This window comes from Silurus meridionalis, chromosome 25 (genome assembly GCF_014805685.1).
Source record: "Silurus meridionalis isolate SWU-2019-XX chromosome 25, ASM1480568v1, whole genome shotgun sequence".
Taxonomy (NCBI): Eukaryota; Metazoa; Chordata; class Actinopteri; order Siluriformes; family Siluridae; genus Silurus; species Silurus meridionalis.
The window spans coordinates 15,061,227-15,086,016 of NC_060908.1; the positions used below are offsets into that span (position 1 = coordinate 15,061,227).

At 38.0% G+C, this 24,790-nt stretch overlaps 3 protein-coding genes and 1 long non-coding RNA gene across 6 annotated transcripts; all 4 read left to right on the top strand.

Annotated features, from left to right (window-relative positions):
* Positions 1 to 425: 425 nt before the first annotated feature.
* On the top strand, positions 426 to 2,724 carry si:ch211-284e13.9 (uncharacterized protein LOC566600 homolog). The gene is made up of 3 exons (XM_046839329.1): positions 426 to 575; positions 1,147 to 1,197; positions 2,032 to 2,724. Exons 2-3 carry the CDS (start codon positions 1,171 to 1,173, stop codon positions 2,497 to 2,499), a joined length of 495 nt encoding a protein of 164 aa, XP_046695285.1. The 5' UTR covers positions 426 to 575; positions 1,147 to 1,170; the 3' UTR covers positions 2,500 to 2,724.
* A 494-nt stretch (positions 2,725 to 3,218) lies between these two features.
* On the top strand, positions 3,219 to 5,581 carry LOC124378755 (E3 ubiquitin-protein ligase ARIH2-like). 2 transcript variants are annotated; one of them, XR_006924294.1, is made up of 3 exons: positions 3,219 to 3,369; positions 4,234 to 4,282; positions 4,755 to 4,891. XR_006924294.1 is itself a non-coding variant. In XM_046838514.1 (3 exons), the coding sequence occupies exons 2-3, from the start codon at positions 4,299 to 4,301 to the stop codon at positions 5,220 to 5,222; spliced, it is 507 nt and encodes a 168-aa protein (XP_046694470.1). In that variant the 5' UTR covers positions 3,228 to 3,369; positions 4,234 to 4,298; the 3' UTR covers positions 5,223 to 5,581. The 2 variants fall into 2 exon arrangements, 1 of the variants encoding a protein (XP_046694470.1); XM_046838514.1 differs by having other exon boundaries at positions 3,228 to 3,369; positions 4,234 to 4,337; positions 4,755 to 5,581.
* A 919-nt stretch (positions 5,582 to 6,500) lies between these two features.
* On the top strand, positions 6,501 to 9,578 carry LOC124378756. Its single transcript, XR_006924295.1, has 3 exons — positions 6,501 to 6,624; positions 7,357 to 7,405; positions 7,878 to 9,578. It is a non-coding gene; the product is annotated as an uncharacterized LOC124378756 (long non-coding RNA).
* A 1,488-nt stretch (positions 9,579 to 11,066) lies between these two features.
* Positions 11,067 to 23,706, top strand: gucy2d (guanylate cyclase 2D, retinal). Of its 2 annotated transcripts, none has more exons than XM_046839909.1 (20): positions 11,067 to 11,435; positions 12,217 to 13,095; positions 13,960 to 14,261; positions 14,386 to 14,761; positions 15,061 to 15,142; positions 15,528 to 15,645; positions 15,849 to 15,968; positions 16,097 to 16,180; positions 16,338 to 16,514; positions 17,133 to 17,289; positions 17,637 to 17,789; positions 17,899 to 18,047; positions 18,298 to 18,461; positions 18,546 to 18,738; positions 19,087 to 19,261; positions 20,017 to 20,115; positions 21,399 to 21,493; positions 22,056 to 22,141; positions 22,246 to 22,344; positions 23,554 to 23,706. In XM_046839909.1, the coding sequence occupies exons 2-19, from the start codon at positions 12,288 to 12,290 to the stop codon at positions 22,328 to 22,330; spliced, it is 3,423 nt and encodes a 1,140-aa protein (XP_046695865.1). In that variant the 5' UTR covers positions 11,067 to 11,435; positions 12,217 to 12,287; the 3' UTR covers positions 22,331 to 22,344; positions 23,554 to 23,706. The 2 variants fall into 2 exon arrangements, with proteins under 2 accessions (XP_046695865.1, XP_046695866.1); XM_046839910.1 differs by having other exon boundaries at positions 22,510 to 23,641.
* The last annotated feature ends 1,084 nt before the right edge of the window (positions 23,707 to 24,790 follow it).

Sequence of the window (24,790 nt, forward strand, 5' to 3'; positions counted from 1 at the left end):
GTTTTATAGACTTTTTCAATACAAATATGAAATATGATTATGACGTATTGAAAGGTAATAACATATAAATGTAGCAAAGTGTATTTAAAAATGTCCAAGCATTGCAAACATCAATCATTACCTGCAAAAATAGAGATTTCTTCTATACTGACTATACATACATACATTCATTCATTCATTAATTCATTCATTCATACATGCATACATTGTAGTTTTTATCAGTCCTTCTGCATGTGTTTCCTCAACAGACCACATCAGCAACACTGCAGATTTAGTGTTGGAAGAGAAAGTAAAAGTGTAAATAGTGCAGGAATTCCCCTGTTTGTTCTTTCTGTAGAAAATATCCACTCCTTTATTCACATTAGTTTATTCACATCAGAAGCCCGTGCATGAGGGAGTGCTTTACTGAGTGACAGGTAGGGATTTCTTCAAACTTGACCATTCTTTTCTTGACAGGAGACATTTCATCACAAAGAGATTCAGAGTCAGTATCCATCACAGCTGCTTTGTTTTTGCCTTTTTTCTACTCTGTAACTGAAGGTAGCCGTCGCTGTACCATTGCTGTTCCTCAGCTTGTATGTTAAGTACCTAATGTGGGGTTTTCAATACTTTCAGCTTCTTGAGAAGGTTTTTTCCTCTTTATGTTTATGTAACTCGATTAATTTTTTGAAGGTCAATCCAATGATCATTGTTGATATAAAATGTCTATTCTAGTTTGACCATTTATTAGGCTACTTTGGTGATTTTTATGGGTTATACAAACATCATTCACTATTACTCAATAGTAGTAAAAGTTCCAGTTTTCTTGTTTACAGTAAAACAAGACACTATGTTCATGCGATTGTTTTTGATTTGGCGTTCAACAGAAATAGCTTTCATTTTCTCACGAGGTGTTGAAAAACACAATTATGTTTCTTAGAGATTTGATAAGATCATCTAATTTAGAACTTCCTCATTGTACCTTAATCATACTACAGGAAATCAATACCTCTTTTGGATTGTGATTTTATTGAAGATGCTATTAAATGGCTGACCAGACAAAATATTGATATTAATCCAAGCAATTTTTTTTTGCTCTTATAACTTGTGCTCTTCATTTAATTCTTTTAAAAATGTCACCATTTTCTCTGCCTGTCTGATCTGTAGGTGCTGTCAAGAAGGATCGAAGTCATGAGCCATTGTACGCCCAAGCCAAAGGTGATCTCGGTGCTCCATGAGTGACATCACAGCATTTAGTAACTGCTATTTCCAGGTTCTCAGCTTAGTAGAGAACTGAGAGAAAGACTTAAGTTAATAAGAGCTATTTTAGTGCACCATACACAATTGGGTGCTTAGCGGTGACGCAAGTAAGTAAGTAAATAAGGCTAAATTCCAAACCAGGTATCTTTGGGTTTATATTGGGAGTATTTCTTTAACCAGTGTAATCAGACAATATTGCTGATTCAGCAGAACAGGTTCTAGGCTGAGAATGGTCCAAAATAAACTTACAGGTTGATTTAAGGGAATTGATTTTACTTTAGCGTGATGATAATTAAATATTGTTTTTGACAATTTAGGCGTGTTTTAATAATAATAATAACAATAAAACACTCAAAACCAACCCATGTTCCAGATTGTGGCCTCGTTTTCTTCTGAGAATCCTTTTCCACTCAGAAACATGTTCAGTGTTACAGCAACTCCTACAGCAACTAATCTGATCTTTCACTAAATCCAGTTTAAACCCCAATACACTTTTTTTCTAAGTTAAATATAAACATATTTCTACCAAATAAAAACCTAAATGAGCTCTAATGTAAACATTGTGTTTAATTATGTAGATTTAATGCAGTTTATAATTAGTAGTAAAGAGCTGTTAATTTCACAGGGTTTATTAGCAGGTCCTGACCCTGAGAGAAGCTTATTTGTTTGCTTCATAGATATTAGGAAGCTTTTCTTTCATCAGCTCATACATGTCCGAATGGATGCAGTTGAAACAATGCTAGTAAGCCTTTATTGCACATTGATTTAGATCTTTTCCTCCCTTCCCTACAGTGTCCAGGTTGCCATCAGGAAGTTGCCACGAGCTCGAAGGCACAGTGTGTTCCCTGCAAATTGTGTTCCAAAGTCAAACGTCGTGTGTTTCGCTTCTGCTGGGATTGTCAGCGAGAGTGGCCACAGAGCGCTTCATCTAGCAGCAGCTGCACACTGCAGAACTGTGCTCTCCGGGCTGCTCTGCTCTCCAGCAAGCGAATCAAGGATCACAACAGTTCAGCATTCGGATGTCCCTATTTCAGGGCCTGTCCTAGATGCAACGCTCTGCTCACACACAATGGACAAGGCTGTCCCAACATTGAATGCCCCAAGTGCGGAACAGAATTCTGCTTTCGTTGTCTTCAGCTAAGTGACTTTTGCCCAGGCACGCTAGATTCTAATGATTCATCGGATGAAGAGGAGTTTGTTGAAGGTGAACAAAGTTGTACTATAGTGGATAATAACCAGAGTCTGGTATCAATTCCTTAAAGGGATCAGCCTGTAAGAGGTCAAATCGAAATCAGTCTCCTGGAGCAAAGCTGAAAAAAAAGTATTTTACACGTTTTTTAATGAAAAGATACTAAAAAAATGTTCAATTGAATCATTTATTGACGTGTAATTATACATGAGTTCTGTGTGCAAAAGTAAATGTTCGTAAAACAAATCTGGAACATTTTGACATGTAACCTACGTATTAAAGAGAATTAAAATTAACGTGTGGATTTATTGTGCATGAATTTTTTTATAATCATGTTGACATGTTTGAGTCATTAATGCACCTCTTTCCAGGATGCAGAAGAATGATTGATGGAATTATTCAATTTCTACTTTGATTTAAAAGATCAGAAAACGTTAATAAAGTAGGTACTAGATTAATAAAGTATTGAAGGAATATTGGGGTCACTTTATTCAAACACATTAAGAGTTTGCATGCATAATATATATTGCTGTAAAAAGCCCTAGTATCACAAAGCTGCCACTTATGGGGCCCCTGAGCATGGCCCTTAACCTCCACTGTATCATGGCTGACCCTGTGCTCTGACACCAGCTCCTAACATCACTGGGATATACATATATGACAAATACAAAGTACCTTTCTTTCCTATTAAAATGTGCATCTTGGTCAGACTGACCATAAAAATAATTCTTGCATATTGTTGTTTTGATCAGACCTCCTGCTTGTAAAACCTGCACAAACATGAGCTAGATGGCAGACTTATTAAATTTGGAAGAGAAAGTGAAAGTGTAAATCGTGCAGGAAATCCCCTGCTTGTTTTCATGGTAGAAAATATTTACTCCTGCATCCACATTAGTTTTACCCGAAGCTTGTGTGTGACGAAGCTCTTTACTGAGTAACAGGTAGGAATTTCTTCAAACTTTAACACAGTTTCTTCATTTCCAACCTATCACATGAAGCTTCAGAGTCAGTAACACTCACAGCTCAACTAACGAGTCGCTGCCTTGTTTTGCCTTTTCTACCTTCAGTTACATGGTAACGTGAGTGTTTTCTAAAACTTATTTAAGGACCAATGCTATACCTTAGGTTTCATGTTTAGTAGCCTACAGAACCTAATGTGGGGTTTTTCAATACTTTCAGCTTCTTAAGTGTTTTTTTCCTCTTTAAGTGTTTGCACCTGGATGAAGTTTTCGAAGGTCAATCCAATGATCATTGTTTATATAAAATGTCTATTCTAGTATGACCATTTATTAGGCTACTTTGGTGATTTTTATAGGCTATACAAACATCATTCACTATTAGCCAATAGAATTAAAAAGTTCCAGTTGTCTTGTTTACAGTATATCAAGACTGGTACAGGACCCAGGGTTACATTTATGTTGTTTATGTTCATGCGCTTGTTTTTCCAGTTGGCGTTCAATGGCGCAGCATAAACAGAAATAGCTTTCATTTTCTCACGAGGTGTTGAAAACCAGAATTATGTTTCCTAGTGATTTGATAAGATCGTTCCATTTAGAACTTCCTCATTGTACCTTAATCCTACTACAGGAAATCAATACCTCTTTTGGATTGTGATTTTATTGCAGCTGTTATTAAATGGCTGACCAGACAAAATATTTATATTAATCCAAGCTGTTTTTGTTAATCCAGTTCGGGCCAGTTGTAAATGTCCAATCAGATTCTTCTTATCTTTGCTCTTATAACTTGTGCTCTTCATTTCATTCCTCTTAAAATGTCACCATTTTCTCTGCCTGTCTGATCTGTAGGTGCTGTCAAGAAGGATCGGTCATGAGCCATTGTACGACCAAGCCAAAGGTGATCTCGGTGCTCCATGAGTGACATCACAGCATTTAGTAACTGCTATTTCCAGGTTCTCAGCTTAGTAGAGGACTGAGAGAAAGACTTAAGTTAATAAGAGCTATTTAAGTGCACCATACAGAATTGGGTGCTTAGCGGTGACGCAAGTAAGTAAGTAAATAAGGCTAAATTCCAAACCAGGATTTTTTGGGTTTATATTGGGAGTATTTCTTTAACCAATGTAATCAGACAATATTGCTGATTCAGCAGAACAGGTTCTAGGCTGAGAATGGTCCAAAATAAACTTACAGGTTGATTTAAGGGAACTATTCTAAACTTTCAGTAAAAAGTTAAGTTAAATATAAACTGCTATTGATGATGACTAAATGAGCTCTAATGTAAACATATTGGGTTTAATATGTGTGCTGATGCAGTACGTAAAAAAATTAGTTTGCACATTGATTTACATCTTTTCCTCCCTTCCCTACAGTGTCCAGGTTGCCATCAGGAAGTTGCCACGAGCTCGAAGGCACAGTGTGTTCCCTGCAAATTGTGTTCCAAAGTCAAACGTCGTGTGTTTCGCTTCTGCTGGGATTGTCAGCGAGAGTGGCCACAGAGCGCTTCATCTAGCAGCAGCTGCACACTGCAGAACTGTGCTCTCCGGGCTGCTCTGCTCTCAGACACACGAATCAGTGATCACAACAGTTCGGCATTTGGATGTCCCTATTTCAGGGCCTGTCCTAGATGCAACGCTCTGCTCACACACAATGGACAAGGCTGTCCCAACATTGAATGCCCCAAGTGCGGAACAGAATTCTGCTTTCGTTGTCTTCGCCCAGATTGCCTTGGCTTAGGATTACGTTTCCTGAATATTTTAAGGGATGTGCAGAGACTGACTGATGCTAGACTAAATTGCACGATAGTGGGTAATGCCCAGAGTCTGATGAGAATTCCTTAGCAGAATCTGTCTGTAAGAGATCAAATCCGAAATCAATCTCCTGGAGTAGGGATGAATAAAGCTTTATAATAATGTTAAGGTTACAGGTTAATGTTAAGGATAAGGCTCTGCTTTTATGTATATAAAAAATATATTTTACTCTTTCTTAATGAAAATATACTCGTAATGGTAAGTAATGGTACTGAATTCATTTTTAGTAATCAAACATGATTTCTGTGTACAAAGGTAAATGTTTGGTAAAAATCGTTGACATGTAACCTGACGGAATGATTGATGGAATAATCCAATTGTTACTTTTATGTAAAAGATCAGAAAACTTTAAACAAGTAAGTACTAGATTCAATAAAGTATAAGAGAAATACTGGGTTCACTGGTGTAGTTCATGCACCAATTACGGTTAATGACTATCAGCGTTACTGACATGTCTCTTGTTATATGTCTGAGAAAGGTTATGTCTTTACATTAACAGATTTAGTTATAATATGTAAAGTATTTATTACTGACCAGCCATAACATTAAAACAACCTGCTGAATATTGTGTAGGTCAGATTTTTCTACTTAAACAAGCCCAAGCCCTCAAGGTCTGGACTCCACAGGGCCTCTGAAGATGTGCTCTGTTATCTGGCACCAATATATTAGCAGTAGACTATTCAAATTCTTTAACTTTGTCTTGCACATCCCACTGACGCTGATTTGGGGAACCTGGAGGTCAAATGTACAATACTTTATATTGTTCTTCAAACCATTCCTGAAGCAGTGTATTTTCGCTGTAATAATGGCTAAGAAGAAGAAGGTGATAAAAGTCAAAGTATCATTGCCCAAAGCAACACACTGCTTCCACTGTTGCTTTTTTCTAAAAGGGCATCCTGGTGGCATCTCTGCAGCTTTGGTAAGTAATAACCGCTATGTACATGGAACACCCCATAAGATCTGACATTTTGGAGATACATTGACACAGTCATCTGTCCATTAAGGATTGACCTGTGAAAGTCACTCAGATCCCTTAAACATGCCTATTATTCCTGCTTCCAACACATCAGCTTTGAGAATTAACTGTTCAATTGCTGCCTTTTTGATCAGACCTCCTGCTTGTAAAACCTGCACAAACATGAGCTAGATGGCAGACTTATTAAATTTGGAAGAGAAAGTGAAAGTGTAAATCGTGCAGGAAATCCCCTGCTTGTTTTCATGGTAGAAAATATTTACTCCTGCATCCACATTAGTTTTACCCGAAGCTTGTGTGTGACGAAGCTCTTTACTGAGTAACAGGTAGGAATTTCTTCAAACTTTAACACAGTTTCTTCATTTCCAACCTATCACATGAAGCTTCAGAGTCAGTAACACTCACAGCTCAACTAACGAGTCGCTGCCTTGTTTTGCCTTTTCTACCTTCAGTTACATGGTAACGTGAGTGTTTTCTAAAACTTATTTAAGGACCAATGCTATACCTTAGGTTTCATGTTTAGTAGCCTACAGAACCTAATGTGGGGTTTTTCAATACTTTCAGCTTCTTAAGTGTTTTTTTCCTCTTTAAGTGTTTGCACCTGGATGAAGTTTTCGAAGGTCAATCCAATGATCATTGTTTATATAAAATGTCTATTCTAGTTTGACCATTTATTAGGCTACTTTGGTGATTTTTATAGGCTATACAAACATCATTCACTATTAGCCAATAGAATTAAAAAGTTCCAGTTGTCTTGTTTACAGTATATCAAGACTGGTACAGGACCCAGGGTTACATTTATGTTGTTTATGTTCATGCGCTTGTTTTTCCAGTTGGCGTTCAATGGCGCAGCATAAACAGAAATAGCTTTCATTTTCTCACGAGGTGTTGAAAACCAGAATTATGTTTCCTAGTGATTTGATAAGATCGTTCCATTTAGAACTTCCTCATTGTACCTTAATCCTACTACAGGAAATCAATACCTCTTTTGGATTGTGATTTTATTGCAGCTGTTATTAAATGGCTGACCAGACAAAATATTGATATTAATCCAAGCTGTTTTTGTTAATCCAGTTCGGGCCAGTTGTAAATGTCCAATCAGATTCTTCTTATCTTTGCTCTTATAACTTGTGCTCTTCATTTCATTCCTCTTAAAAATGTCACCATTTTCTCTGCCTGTCTGATCTGTAGGTGCTGTCAAGAAGGATCGGTCATGAGCCATTGTACGCCCAAGCCAAAGGTGATCTCGGTGCTCCATGAGTGACATCACAGCATTTAGTAACTGCTATTTCCAGGTTCTCAGCTTAGTAGAGAACTGAGAGAAAGACTTAAGTTAATAAGAGCTATTTAAGTGCACCATACAGAATTGGGTGCTTAGCGGTGACGCAAGTAAGTAAGTAAATAAGGCTAAATTCCAAACCAGGATTTTTTGGGTTTATATTGGGAGTATTTCTTTAACCAATGTAATCAGACAATATTGCTGATTCAGCAGAACAGGTTCTAGGCTGAGAATGGTCCAAAATAAACTTACAGGTTGATTTAAGGGAACTATTCTAAACTTTCAGTAAAAAGTTAAGTTAAATATAAACTGCTATTGATGATGACTAAATGAGCTCTAATGTAAACATATTGGGTTTAATATGTGTGCTGATGCAGTACGTAAAAAAATTAGTTTGCACATTGATTTAGATCTTTTCCTCCCTTCCCTACAGTGTCCAGGTTGCCATCAGGAAGTTGCCACGAGCTCGAAGGCACAGTGTGTTCCCTGCAAATTGTGTTCCAAAGTCAAACGTCGTGTGTTTCGCTTCTGCTGGGATTGTCAGCGAGAGTGGCCACAGAGCGCTTCATCTAGCAGCAGCTGCACACTGCAGAACTGCGCTCTCCGGGCTGCTCTGCTCTCAGACACACGAATCAGTGATCGCAACAGTTCGGCATTTGGATGTCCCTATTTCAGGGCCTGTCCTAGATGCAACGCTCTGCTCACACACAATGGACAAGGCTGTCCCAACATTAAATGCCCCAAGTGCAACACATATTTCTGCTTCCGTTGTCTTCAGCTAAGATGCTTTGGTAGAGCTTTGATTTTTTCTAATATGATATGGAATATGGACAGACTGACTGAAGCTGCACAAAGTTGTACTATAGTGGATAATAACCAGAGTCTGTTAAGAATTCCGCAGTAAAATCAGTCTGTAAGAGATCAAATAGAAATAAGTCTCCTGTAGTAAAGTTAAATAACACAATATAAGTTACATTGTGCTTCTTAGTATAAAAAAATATTTTACTCTTTTTAATAAAAATACATTGAATTAATGGTGATGGTAAATGATTTGCAATCAATTTTGTTTAATCATAGTTTGTAATCACGATTTTTGTGTACAAAGCTAATTGTTCTATATAAATTTGTAAAATGTTGATGTACTAAATTGTTGATTTATTGTGATTTTTAATTTTTTTTATTAATGATCATGTTTACATGTTTGAATCATAAATACACCTTTTTCTAGGATGCAGAAGAATGATTGATGGAATAATCAAAAAAGTATAAGAGAAATACTGGGGTCAATGGTCCTCTGGTCCAGCAGCAATTTAGTCATGATTAGTATAATTATCACCTACATGACATTAAAACAACCTGCTGAATATTGTGTAGGTCAAATTTTTCTACTTAAACAACTCCAAACGCTCAAGGTCTGGACTCCACAAGGCCTCTGAAGGTGTGCTCTGGTATCTGGCACCAAGATATTAGCAGCAGACTATTTAAATACTGTAAGTTGGGGACTTCATTGAACGGATCTGTTTGTATTACATATCCTACCGACGATTGATCAGAGTGAGATTTGGGGAACCCGGAGGTCAAAAATGCAATACTTTTTTATTGTTTTTCAATCCATTCCTGAAGTGTATTTGTGCTGTAATAATGGCTAAGAAGGTGATAAATGTCAAAGTATCATTGCCCAAAGCAACAATGCTTCCACTGGCTTGCTTTTTTCTAAAAGGGCATCCTGGTGGCATCTCTGCAGCTTTGGTACATTCATGGAACACCCCATAAGATCTGACATTTTGGAGATACATTAACACAGTCATCTGTTCATTAAGGATTGACCTGTCAAAGTCACTCAGATCCCTCAAACATGCCTATTATTCCTGCTTCCAACACATCAGCTTTGAGAATTAACTGTTCAATTGCTGCCTGACATATCTATAATCTTGAACTCTTGACAGGTGAGATTGTAATATGACAAACAACTTATATCTGTCAACCCTTGTGCATTTATTAGAGCCCAAAGTCATGTGGTAAAATCAGGAAAAAAGGTTCTGCAGTGACATTAATTCATAAAGTATGTGACTTATGGGATTTTGTACAACAACTGTGTAACTAAAAGAACTTGACTAAATATTTTTGTTTCGGTCAAATAAAATTGGCACATCAAATGAACGGTAACTCACTGAAGTAAGTTAAACAACAAACACAATAAGCCATTATTTTCTATGAGAAAATGTGAAGGATGCCCTCCGATAATGTGCAATCTTATTACATTTACATACAGAAAATTATCTCCAAAAATATCTGCAATTCTCTCTATTTCTCATTCTCATTCTCATTCTCTCTCTCTCTCTCTCTCGGTCTCTCTCTACAATGCATCTAAATTCAAAGTTTGAGTAGCAAATAGTTTTTGCCGTTCCTTTCCTCTTTCTTTCTGCTGATGGCCTGTAAGTGGCTTGCAGGTTGAAGATTAGTATAGCACATCCCAAGCTCTCTAATCCTATTAGACCAACTGGACCATATTAGTCCCGACAGTGGAACACTCACACACAGACCATGGGCCAAGTGAGAAAAAAACATAACAAAGTCTATGGATATCCAGAATTGCATACGGCTTCTGATTTTACATCAAAAACCAGTATTAGCCATGATCCATCTGGGCCAAAGTCTCTATGTTTAATCAAATGCAGTCTACAATGAGTCTACAGTTTCTTTAATGGGACGAACAGGAGGCAAATTAATCAGACAGTATGAACGGATGGTTCTACATTAAGAATCATGGAAAAGTAATTATTATACCCTATTATACATTTAATTAATGCTTTTGTAAATGTTCCTGATCAATGGATATTTGCCAAGAACACAAAAATTATACTCCATGTGATAAACCTGAAATTATTCAGTTGTTCGGAGAATTCACCGATCATGTGCATGGGTTAAGGCTTGCAGAGAAATGTGTTTTCACAGCAAGGTGCATATTAGAGGGAGAGAAGGCCCATCAGATTAGAGAGTTCTGGGAATAAAGCTGATTTATCTGCAGGGCCACTAATGACTGATAAAGGGTTCTAACACATGTCTGTCTCCTGTCGAGGAGTTGACAGGTAAGTTTACCTTCCTAAAGGTGGCATTTTACAGCCTGTATCTATAAGAGCTCCCAAACACAATCTTTATTAGGTACATACAGTAAGAGCATTTGCAAAGCCCTTGATTTGTTATTTATACAAAGACTATTATAAATGAATCCCTCCTGGAACCCTACTGATGAACACAGCCCACAAGTTTGAGCTGTTTTCAACAAATTAACCTTCACCCCATTAGAACTCATTGTTATGGGAGCCATATTGCTTACAAATATCAGGGTTTTGGTATTTTGAGGTTTAGACTTTTCCAGACTATTCTGACAACAGGTTTGTGCTAACAAACCTATTCAATTTACCCAATTATAAACTATAAGACAAACTCTCAAGAAGTTGGACATTCTTTTTTTTATTCTATTTAGCAAGTCACTGTATCGGAAAGGCTGTGCGGATTAAACACTAAAGAAGGTCAAAAAGTCACCACTCGGACTCGGCTTTCATCCACCCCTCCTTTGTCCTCCACTTGCCCTCTCTCTCTCTCTTCATCTCTCCTTTGCTAAACCTGTTTATTCCTGGTAAGAGCCAGAACTCAGAGAAGCGTTTGCTCTACCTACTCGGCCCCAAAAGGCACCTCGGTTTGGGGAAAGACCTAGTCCAGGACAGAGCCTCAAACTTCAAGAAACAATATCTCTGTAATTACAGGCACCAATTAAGGGATTTTCTGATTTCTTACCTGCCAGAGAATGAAACATTCTTTGGAAAATATAACATTTCTAACCTAGTTTGGACTTTTTTTTTTTTATCACACTTTCCTTTTTTTATTGCTTGAAGAGAGAAGTTTTATTTAAACTCTGGCGTTCCCCAGACTCCAGGGTACTGATGGAAGGTTCTCCCCAGAAGGCCTTTTTTTTCACACATCAAATCAGGTTAGCATGATTGTCTTCTTCACTGTTCTAAAATTATAGGTGGCTAAATTTAAAGCATTGTGACCTAACAGTAAATCACATTTTATTTTTTAAAACTAGCGTTGTCAGCTAATTATTTACTGGTATATTACTAGTTATGTGAAACCTGTCACTCTTCACATCAGTTTGTATTAAAATGACTTTTCTTTCAAAAGATTGTTTTAATCTTGTGTTAACTATCTATCTCTGTATCTATCGATGTATATTGGTATATGTATATAACATTAAATGTAAAGGTTATTATATATGACATAAAATACATGTATGTATGTATGTATATATAATCAGACCCATTTAATGCAAATTTTAAGATATTTTTCACAATTTACAATATGGTACTCATAGATGCATGGAATAGTTCCATAAATACCTAAAATCCTCACACAATGAAGTCTTAGCTAATTTCACCAACTTAAATAAAGCTAGTCGTGCCAGTCGACCCATGCTTGACGATTAGGACAGACAATAGCCATGGCAATAGCCAGAGCTTTAGAGTTTCACCTTATTAAACTCTTTACGTTTTGTATGAAGCTAGACCTTAACATTTCCTTGAGATAAATGACAGATTGTCACATAATATTAAAGGGTAAACATTATTATTTTGTTAGCATAAATATTGATGGTGAACCCCATTAGAAAAAAAAAGATACAGAATCTTAGTATGAATTTTGAAAATGTGACTGTCTTTGGTTTTTATACATCTCTAACCTTTCTCGTTTCTATTGATTGATATCTCTGTTAGGATCTAACACATGCATTTGGTCCTCTGGCAAAACCGATTGAAATTTCCTAACTTGTGACAGGGGAGAGAAAATGACTGTCCACGGAGACTCTAACTTCCTCTGGCAGTCACATCATCCACGATGGCATGCGGAATCTCATGTAGAATGGAGAAGAAAACAAAAACGAACAAATGAACACCCACTCACTTGGACTCATGCAACAATATATTCAAACTCTTTATTGCATAGGCATTGTTGGAGAAGGAATTGGTTTCTCCTGCCTCTGCTCATAGTCTGTTATTTACCATGTGAGGCTTGGGGTGCTACTTTCAAGATTGCCTTGGTGGGACCCTGGAAATGTGACCCCATGTACTCAAAAGCCCTGCCTGACTTGGCTGCCCGACTAGCTATGGCCCGCATCAACAAAGACCCCCACCTTAATAAAGGATACTGGTATGATTACACTTTGATCAATGAAGACTGTCAGACTTCCAGGGCTTTGGCCCGCTTCATTGAGTTGGAAGGGTATGGCTCTGCTTTTCTTGGGCCAGCCAACCCAGGATACTGCACCTCTGCTGCTCTTCTGGCCAAAAACTGGAATGCGGGCATCCTGTCATGGGCTTGCCTGAAAGCCAACATGGATGATAGGACACATCCAACATTCCTACGGCCTCTGCCACTTTCCTCCCGGGTGCTGTTTGCAGTACTGCGCTTCTTTCACTGGGCACATGTAGCCATTGTGTCAGAGCAAACTGACATATGGGAGGCAACTGGGCTGGAACTTGCTGCATCACTGCGTACCCTTGGCTTACCTGTCAGCACTGTGATCTCCATGAAGACGGATGACAATGGGCCCCGAAAAGCCCTGGAGAAAATCAGAAACGCAGATCGTGTGAGAGGTCTGTAGTTACAACAGATTTACTTACAAGATACTTTGGGTATTTGTACTGATAAACATCATGTATTTGATTATTCAGGCATCTTTATCACTGTTAACAATTAAACATTTGTTTGATTTGGAACATCAACCCAATAAAAATCAAATCAGTCTGTAAAGGAATTTCAGGTTTCCAATTTCTTGAAATACAATCCCAATTCCAAAAAAGTTGGCACAGAGTAAAATGTAAATTAAAACAGAATGCAATGATTTGCAAATCTCATAAACTGATATTTCATTCACAATAGAACATAGAAAACAAATCAGATGTTCAAACAGAAGAAATTCATCATTGTAATGAACAAATAAGGTAATTTTTAATTTCATAGCTCCACCACGTCTCAAAAAGGTTGGACTGAGCAACAAAAAACTGAAAAAGTAAATGTTTTTCAAATTAAACAGTTGGAGAAACATTTTGCAACTAATGAGGTGACATTCTTTTCTCAAAACTTCAGCAATTGGTCTCCTCAGTTTCCAGATGTATACAGACAGAAGACGGGATGCTACACAGTTATAAACAAGGCCCTGTAGAAAGTTTCTTTACACCTGCAGAGGCCATCAAATTCAAATTGGATGTGCAAACCATTGCATTTTGTTTTTATTAACATTTCACACAGTGTCTCAACTTATTTGGAATTGGGGTTGTATTAGTATACTGCATTTGCAAAATACCTTTGAATTTATGCAGTTTTTTAAGTACTGCATAAACTTCAGTTGTTTTGATTTCATTTTCCAAACCCTGTTTACTTGATATTAAAAAATACATTGTGCTGACTCAACTGGATCATCCTCAACCTGCTGTTTATTTATCTGTCTGTCCCTGCAGTGGTCATCATGTGCATGCACTCGGTTCTTATGGGTGGACAGGCTCAATACCAGCTACTAACTACAGCAATGCATATGCGTATGATAGATCGTGGTTACATCTTCATGACATATGACACCCTACTCTATGCTCTGCCGTATAAAAATGTGACCTACTCTGTACTCGCTAATGACACCCAATTGCGGCGGGCGTACGACGGAGTCCTCACCATCACCATGGACCAAGGACAGCAGAACTTCTACGAAGCTTTCAGAGAAGCCCAAAGCAACTATGAGATTCGCAGCAGTGCAGAGCCTGATCAAGTGAGATTTGGGGGGTTGCCTACTCTTGAAGCTTATTGAGAGCTATAGCATACAACAATACGTAAATACAATTGAACTGATGTTAGTTAAATTTGATCTAAAAATATTATCTGTATCTCTGAAGGTCTCCCCGTTCTTTGGCACCATCTACAACATGCTATACTACGCAGCAATGGCAACAGAATTAAGTAGGTTGGCCGGAGGAGGCCGATGGGTGACAGGTGAAGCTCTGGCTCAGAACGATGGCGGCTTCAAGTTCAAAGGCTTCAATCAAGCCATCTCGGCAGGCAGCGACGGCGAGGGCATGCAGGCAAGCTATGTGGTGCTGGACACAGATGGCACTGGGGCCAGCCTCCAGAGAACTCACATCCTGGAGGCACCACACACATATGGGAAAGTTGGTGCACTCAAGTACATGGGGAAATCCATCCACTTTGCAGGTGCTTCACCCAGCACTGACCCCAACTGCTGGTTCAGCAGCTACGTGGCCTGCAGTGGCGGTAAAACAGGCCACAATGGCCAATTGCTTTATATTTCTTCTTAAGAATGGGTGCAATATAAATGGAAAATGTAATTCAGTATAAAAACAAGGACTGAAAACATTTTTAAAGCTACAATAAAGAATGATATTAGTATATTAATATGCTACATTGTATCACTATATTATAAGAATAAATTAGCATGTAATTTATTGCTAGCGTTTTTGTGTTGCTTTTTTACTGGAACTCTTCATCTTCATCTTCAATTGTTGCTGTATGTTCAAAGCTTTTCTTCCACCTTTCTTTATTTTTTTGGACAGGAATGGATGGAGTGACTTTCTTTTTCCTTTGTCTCCTTTTCTGTGCTTTAATTGCTGCAAGTGTTTTCCTCTACCATGTAAAGTAAGAGCTTATATCTTTAGTCAGTAGTCCAGTTCTATTTTTATTCTATACAATTACATATATAAATCTCATACAATCTGTGAAACTATTTCTCCTCTGGTGCCAAATGTTACGCCATTGGATTGTTGATCTATTTTTCTGGTTTTTGGGTCTCTGCCCATTCAAATACACATGAGAATAGACTTTACTAGAACGTCTCAGGAATGGAGCAGCTCAATGCTAAGCCCATTTTTGTTTATTTGGAAATATTGGGAGTATTTCTTATCACATACATTCTGAATTTCATATTTGTTGTCTGTACTTTTGCTCTTTCTACATTTTAGAGTTCTGAAATATATTGTGATTGATACAGTTTTGCGTTTGTCTGTGTTTTCTGTGTACATAGAATGACGGGACAACTCACTGTGTTGGGAGGGTTTGGAGGGGGAGGTATGTCAACCCCCCCTAAGATTGTGCTCACACTGGATGACCTGGTCTTTATTAACACACAACTGAGCAAGAGGGTTAGTAATTCCATACCACACTGACTGTATAACTTTCTATATCTATATTCTATTGGTCTGTCCTGTATTTATTTACATTTGTAAACTAATAAAATTGGATACATTAGTTATTTAATCTCATCCCATAATATGTATATATTTGACTTGACTTGATCCTTCAGGAGGTATATATCAGTGATGAACATTTTTGTATCTGTCTATAGAAGCTAAATGAAGACAGTATGATGAAGAGTCAGTTAGACGAGAAAACCCCTCATCACTCGGTCTCAGGAAGAAGCTACTTCACATCCACCCCTGAAATCTCCAATGTGGCTGTATTTGAGGTCTGCTAATTTGACTGTACTTTTAAGGTGTATTTAATAAAGTAAATTTGCTGTTTATGGTACAATATTCTGTGAAGACAATGTACTGAAGAAAAAAAGTCTGTGTGCTGTTACATATGTGTTGGCAGGGTGACTGGGTTTGGTTGAAGAAATGCCAAAATGGAGAAACAGTCACAGAGATCAGTGACAGCACACAAGCCATCTTCATTAAGGTAAGAGGTTAAAAAAAGAGAGGAAAAAAATGTCATTTATGAATCGGTTACCTGACAACAGTGAAACACACTCACTATAAGCAGATGGTGAGAGAATGATTGATAAATGACCTACAATGAGAGCAGACAGCTGAGATGTTTCTCTTTGCAATTACAGCTGAGGGACATGCGTCAGGAGAACTTAAACCTGTTCCTGGGACTGTTTCTGGACTCGGGGTTATTCGGCATTGTGACCGAACATTGCACCAGAGGCAGCCTGGAGGATCTACTTAATAATGAAGAAATGAGACTCGACTGGATGTTCAAATCTTCCCTGCTTATGGACCTGATCAGGGTATGAGAAAGAAAGAGAGAGAGAGAGAGAGAGAGAGAGAGAGAGAGAGAGAGAGAGAGAGAGAGAGAGAGAGAGAGAGAATGTGAGAAAGAAAATAAATTATATATATATATATATAAACCTTAAGAGGAACCAGACTCAAAAAAGGGGAACCCATCCTGATTTGGGTGACACTAAGTGTGTGATTATAAATCATAAGAACGTTAGAAACACTGGAGAGTGAGAACTGACTAATGCCCTTTCTACAGTCTTATACAGTCAGTTGGAGTTATGGTACCAGTGCCAGAGCATTTTGAATATTGATTAATAGGTTGTTTATCCTCAAAGTCCAGTGTGCAAAAGAAACTTGGCAATAGAGATGATTCTGACACAGACACTAATATATCAGTAAATATATGATAAAGAATTAGCAGTTTTTTCTATTTGTTAACTGTCCTCACTGCACTTCACTACTACATATCAATATGTAGTAAATTCAAGATTAATAATTCATTAGCAATTCATCAGATTGGAAATTTGTCAGTCTCAGCTGGTTTAAATGGTAGTCCAAACCAAAAAGATTTCCTGTTCTCATTTTAAACACTTTATCTCTGCCTTTCTTCTGTCGTTGTCTTTCAGGGAATGAAGTATCTGCATAATCGGGGTGTCATTCATGGACGTCTGAAGTCTCGAAATTGCGTGGTAGATGGCCGGTTCGTTCTCAAGGTGACAGATTATGGTTTGAACAAAATCCTGAGCTCCCTAAACGTCACCCAGGATGACAGCAAACCAGAGGGTAAGAAGGAGGTAGAAAGAGATATTGGGCTCAGGATCTTTCAAATTAAAATACAAAAAACTAAACACTAATTTGGGCTAAGCATATGTACATATGTACTTTACGTCTTTTTTTTATAATGTTTGTTTCCTGATTATGAGTTGAAAAATTTACTGACGACCATCATGGCCTCATCCATAACTTTCTTAATATGATAATTAAGGGCATAGCAAGGAGATTGATACTGTATTGAATACAAGAATTGTTGGTGAAGCAGCTGAATAAATACGCATTCATGCAAACATTGGACCAAAGAATCCTCCTTTAGAAATCCGGTGGAGCATTACATCATCTTTCTCGATCTGCAGATCAGCTGTGGACAGCCCCAGAACTCTTGAGGAGGAGCATGAGCGTGTTGAACGATGGCACGAACAAGGGCGACGTCTACAGCTTTGCCATCATCATGCAGGAGGTCATCTCTCGCTCGGCTCCCTTCTGCATGCTGGACATGCCTGCAAAAGGTTTTACGCACTTATACGTTTATTTTAGCCCACATTTTGTCAATGTGAGTCATCGGAACGCTCCGTCTGTAATATTACTAATACGTGAGTTCGGTCGTGCTATGTGCAGAGATCGTAGATAGGGTACGCAATCCTCCTCCGCTCTGTCGACCCTCTGTCTCAGTGGACGAAGCTCCACTGGAGGTCATTCAGATCATGAAGCAGGCCTGGAGCGAAGATCCAGAACAGAGGCCCTCGTTCGAGGAGATCTTTAAACAGGTACAAATACATACAGATATAAGTGAAAAACGAGGGGATAGTAAAAAGACTATAGATGCAAGGATTGGAGTGGTAACAGAAATTCTGCTTCATCACACCACAAACTTGGACACAAGCAAATACACACAGAATCACAATACTGGCTTTCAGAATAGTTTTTAGTATTAAAGCTTATGTGTGAAAAGTCTACACGTTCTACTACGTTCTATGCTTAGCTTATAAACCCCTGTGCTTTCATTCTCTGCTTCAGTTTAAGACCATCAGTAAAGGTAAAAAGACCAACATAATTGACTCGATGCTGCGCATGCTGGAGCAGTACTCCACCAATCTGGAGGACTTGATCCGTGAGAGGACTGAGGAGCTGGAAGTCGAGAGACAGAAAACGGATGCTCTTGTGGCCCAGATGCTGCCAAAGTCAGTGTCTCTTAAACAAAAAAAACAATGGAGGCAATTATTTCTGGTAATTCTGTCATTTTATTTCTCTCCTACTGTAACCAGGTCTGTTGCTCTGGCTCTAAAGAAAGGGAAGCCGGTAACACCAGAGCATTTTGCTGAGGCAACGCTGTACTTCAGTGACATTGTGGGCTTTACCACCATCTCATCCCTGAGCGAACCCATTGAAGTGGTGGACCTCCTAAACGACCTCTATACGCTTTTTGACTCTATCATTGGCATGCATGATGTCTACAAGGTATTGTTACATTAAAACATATCATCAAATACAACATATAAGGTTTGCATTTATTACGGTCATCCTAAACATGGTACAGTCTTTTTATGGTGAGTGTGTCAATTAAGAAACTGAAATCCACTGTCATTGGATTCATAATGAGAATGATACATTTTTGCGTCATGAAATGGCAACAAAATCTTTAAACAGGTTATGAGGGTTTTTATGCTCAAATTTGCTGCCAGTGGGGGATTCCTGGCACTGGATCTATGTTGGGATTATCTAACAGAAAAACACAATAATACACAGAGATGTTCACGATTGAATTGCCGTGGTCCTCATGTCCTTCTATACTTTATGGACTGGCAGGTCGAGACCATCGGTGATGCGTACATGGTGGCGTCGGGGGTTCCAACACGCAACGGCAACCGGCACGCAGCCGAGATGGCCAACATGTCTCTGGACATCCTGTCCTGCATCGGCACGTTCAAAATGAGGCACATGCCCAGCGTCAAAGTCAAAATCCGTATTGGACTTCATTCTGGTTAGCCACTAATTTTGTTTCATGTACAAACCAAATCTGGTTAAAAATCTTAACATGACTCAACTGTGAGTTATCAGATCAGATAAGTTATCAGAACTTATGATATCTTTAAGTGCCTAAGTTATAAATCAGACGACTCTACTTGGGTTACAAATGTGAATGAAGGAGTAAACATATAAGTTATTTATTCTACATCTTGCTGCCATGATAAATTATTCAGTAACTATAGTAAAACTAATCCCATACGAGAGGTTATTACAACAGTAAGAAATATAAGTCCTACCAGTGGCTCCTGGGAACAATTTACTGAATGAAATATTAGCCGTGATATCAATGTATTCCAAGATGAATGAGATCTATGAGATGTATCACTTAAATAGCAGTGTATCTTATTATCACGCATTTAAGAACCCAGAAACTTTTTCTTCCTCTTTCATTTGGTAATGGATAGCCATTTGGAGTAAGACACAATCTCTAGCTGATATCCAATTAGCTTCCTCATCCAATTAAGCACCAGGTCCCCAGTCCCTGAGGACATTACTGCAACGCCATTAACACAAAGGACCCTGAACTGCATTTGCACTGCGCTGAATCACTTCACTGCCCTGTTGTATTCAGTTTACACTTAACTGTATGCAAAAGTTACATTGTGCAGGATATGTAAGCTTGTTAAAGAAAACCCTTTTATTAGTCATTGGTTTGTACCCGATTGCAATGATTCTGTTAATCTGGGCGCACCGGGATGTGTGTTCTAGGTCCAGTAGTAGCTGGAGTGGTCGGGTTGACGATGCCCAGGTATTGTCTGTTCGGAGACACAGTCAACACAGCGTCTCGAATGGAATCCACAGGGTTGCGTGAGTACTCCAAGCCATCACACTTTTCAGTTTAAGGTGAGCGTGAGGAGATCAGAAATTGCAATGGGAATATACTTACACTTACCTGTCTATAAAAGCATACAGATGGATGTGTGTGTGTGTGTGTGTGTGTGTGTGTGTGTGTGTGTGTGTGTGTGTGTGTGTGTGTGTGTGTGTGTGAGTGTGGTTGGGGGGGTGTTCTGTGACAGGCTTAGAGAGTTTAAGCTGTAGAGCACATTGTAAGCTTTTAAGGCTATAAGCCGAATTAGAACGAAAATTCTGCTTTAAAAGAAAAGTAAAGTAGTGTCCTCACACAACATGTTCTCCTTTCTTTCTCCTCCTGAACCTGCCAGGTCTAGGACCAAAGACACACACACACACACACACACACACACACACACACACACACACACACACACACACATATGCTTTTTAACATAAGTTATTTGTGAGACCATATTTAAAAGATCAGTAAAAAGCAAATGGATTTTATGGTTGAATTTTTCAGTGCACTGCACCATTGGTTATACAATTAAGAGTTTTTGTGTCACTTTTCCTTCTTTAGTTAATACATAATTTAGTATTAGTTTTGGTAGTTACAGTTTTCGGTCACTTGGTTACTTAGTAGCTTCTGCACAGAAACACAAGGTGTAGTGAACTGCAGACAGACGGATACAAGCGCAGGTTCAACATTTATTACAAAAAGCCAAAATAAACCAAACCAACCAACACAATGAAAAAAAATCTCTCAAAATGACAGACAAAATAGAAACAGGTGCTCAGTGAATGACACAGGGGTTAGACATGATATAGCACCCTTGGAGTGCAGAGGGTTAAGGGTTTTCTCGAGGGCTCTAAAAGTGGCAGCTTAGCAACACTGGTGCTTGAACCACTGACCTTCTGATCAGGAACCCAGAGCCTTAACCACTGAGCTCCCACTTCCCACATCATGCTCGAACTAGGACAGGTAGAGTCAATAAGTGCTAACCAAGATGAATGTTCATTAAATGGTATCAAACTGTGATAAGATTTCACAAAGAATGGCCAAATGTTTGGGCACCAAACACAGTGATTGTTATGTGATGTGATTCTGAAGGCTACAGACCAGGTTTGGACACTCCAGGCTTCACCTTTTTTGGTTTTAATGAACATGTACTTAAGGACAATAAAAAATAAAAAAATGAAAAAATAAAAAAATAAAATATTATATATATATATATATATATATATATATATATATATATATATATATATATATATATCATTGCTTGTGACTCCTGCAGCTTACAGAATCCACGTCAACGAAAGCACAGTCGACATCCTCAGAGACCTCAAACTTGGATACCAGATAACGTCGAGGGGCAAAACGGAACTTAAGGTAAAACATGCACACACACGCACACACACGCACGCACACGCACGCACACACACACACACACACACACACTGCACAGTGCATCACTTTTTTTCACCACAATGCTGTTAAATTCTCTAATCTGCTTCATCAGAAGGTCTGCAATCATTTTCTTTTCAAAAAAGCTCTAAGAGCAAATATAGCTTGGATTAATATTAAAGGATTATACTGTATTAAACACTCGTTTTAACGTGCTAATATTTCTGTAGTAACAACTGGTCTTAATCATTTAACATATTACAATGGAACATCTGGTCATTTGTCAGTTTCTGCATTGTTCAGTTTCCCCATGATGATATAAAATATTGTTAATTGACATATAATTACCATATGCCAAACATTTTATTAACTTAAGAGATAATGGATAAAGATTCATAATATAAAGGATACCAGGTACTTATCTCAGGTGTTCCACAACATCCACTGTAACTATAAACATAATCACTGACACATTTTTGTGGTATAAGAGAAACAGCTTTATGCCTTAAATTAATGCAAGTGATTCAAATGTATCTTTTGTGATCAGGGTAAAGGAGTTGAGGAGACGTTTTGGTTAGTTGGGAGGGATGGATTCACCAAACCCCTGCCCATTCCACCAGATCTTACTCCAGGGTGAGAAGAACATACACACCCACCTTCTCTATCAACACAAACACCTTAATAAATGCTACTTCCTGCTACAACAACATAAGTGTTCGTTATATGATGCCACACAGGGCGAGTAACCATGGCATCAGCGTGGAGGAGATTCCAGCAGACAGAAGGCAGCGCTTCCTGGACAGGCAAAAGATGATGGGTTAAAGAAGGAGGTTTAGGTATATGCAAATGGATTCATTTACTTTGCTAATAATAATACAAACAATTGAGCATTTAGAGGAACGGATATTACACCTAGAGGGACAAAAAAAAATCACAGTTCCATATTTAGGTTCCATATTTAGACTAATTCTAACTTTGAGATGGATTCTAACTCTGAACAGGACCAAAACGCTGACTTTTTACATGGAACGGCTGTTGTGCAGCGCCCCCTGTCGGATTACAGAAGCCTCACACAAGGGTTGAAACTGCATTGCAGTACTTTCTCTTCTATTGGCTCAAAGTGAATTGCATGACACACAAGTATTACTTTCCTGCTATTTCCTAAGAATTAGTTGTTGAAATGTAATTATATACTAGTTTTAAAGTATATAATAACTTCTACCTTGACTGTGATCCTGTACACTCAGAGTTCAGGAGACCATTTGTGCAGTAAAGCAAAAATTAACATTTTTCCATTTACAAATTACAATTGAATAAACCATTATTGTTTGTATTTGCAACATTTCGACGATGATCAATGTAATTTACTCATACATCTTGCATGAATGTTACATTTGTCCCAGCATTCGTTTTTCCAGCCCAAAGAGAAAAGAATGTGGGGCTTACACAGCTTTTTATACTTCTTTAATATATCTTTAATAATGAATGAGCCAGCTCATTTACATGAACACTGGGATGTGACTGGCGTGCCTAAACAGCTGTTTTCTTGGAAACTAGGACAAGACAAATAGACACTGTGATAAACACATTTTCTCTGATTTTGGTGAGATGTTGTATGTCAATGTTCCAAAGATCTTGCTGATTTCTGATATTATTAAAAGTATATAATGATCTACAGGCAATGACCAACAAGTTTGGAGAAAAGAGACTGAATTTTTACTGCTATTCGGGAAAATAGGGAAAATATTTTTCTTCGCATACCCCAGTTGTCCGAAAGCTGGGGTCAGTCAGCCATGACACACCACCTCAGGAGCAATGAGGATTAAGTGTCATGCTCAAGGGCCCAGCAGTGGCACCTTGGCAATACTAGGGCTTGAACCCATGACCGTCCAATCAGAATCTTAGCACTGAGCTACCACTAGTTTATTTAATTTCTTTAAAAAAGCACCTAAACACAGTACATAAATGTTTATCTGCTTACTAAAAGATGTACCTCTTCTATCTTCATTGCCATGTTAATAGTAATGCTGATCTTCTTCCACCAGCTGCCAGCGGACCTCTGACATTCAGCAACAGATTCAGTGAACCATTCTGCTACATATTAAACCAGAACACAGCAAATACTTGTCCCACTGAATATATGAGACCCCAGTCAATGTTTAAATCAAAGTTTAAAATAAATTTTAAATTTATATAAATTTTGCATATAATGCATTCATTCATTCTTTTATCATTTACCTTCCGTTGCCACCTTTTACCCTGGAGAGCAATATTTAGGCTTTTTTTTAAAAAGACTATTTGCACAAAATTGTACAAGTGAGAGTAGAAGAAATGTTTAAGATGAAGGAAGAAGGGAATTTGAACTCAGTTTTCAGGATTTTTCCAGAAGTTTTCTTTCTTTGAGCAAAATTATGATGAGCTGTTTAGCCTCAATAACTTCAGAAAATCCTGCTATCACACACACACACACACACACACACACACTAACACACACAATCATATATTTTTCTTTATCACCCAACAATGTGTACATGCATTGTGACGTGTAATCCCATTTCTTATCACAACAAAGCCTGAATGTACTGTACATCTGCTCTCTGATGAGGCACAGCGTGCAAGCGGACAAATGGAGATGTGGAAACATTGCAAAAGAGCGTGTTATCACTTCAGCTGCAGTTCTGCTGGACTCGGGGTTTTACCTGCCACGTCTCTGTGCACTGGAATTTTTTATTGTTTCTTCGGGTCCTCGAGTATGTTTTCTACTAAAGAGTTATGTTACTGTAGAATCTAGAAAGGGACAATCTGTAAATCTGAGTGATAGTCGTGTAAATAAAAATGGTTTTATAGGAGCAGAAATGCTTTCATCTTATTAAAGGACTTTAGAATCACCATTAAACCCACCCCCACCCACCCCCCCAAAAACAGACAAGTCCCATAACTACTGTTATAAATGTTGATGAATGTGTACGCCTGTATGTATGTATCTATGTATGTATGTATATAAAAATTCATAAACCTCATACCATCCACGAGGGTAAAACAGTTTTTTCCTCCTTCATATAATTTTTCAAGAATTAACCAATAATTAGGAACACTAAGCTCATTGAGTCTATATGACTAACCCTGGCATCAATTATATTATAAATCCTAAATACAACTTATAAATTATATCTAAAATATTAATCTATTTCACATTGTAGTGCAGCCTAAAGAGGGAATCTACATTTTCCATAAAGTCCTGCATGAATTATTCATAAAATAAATAATTTTTATAGTTTTATA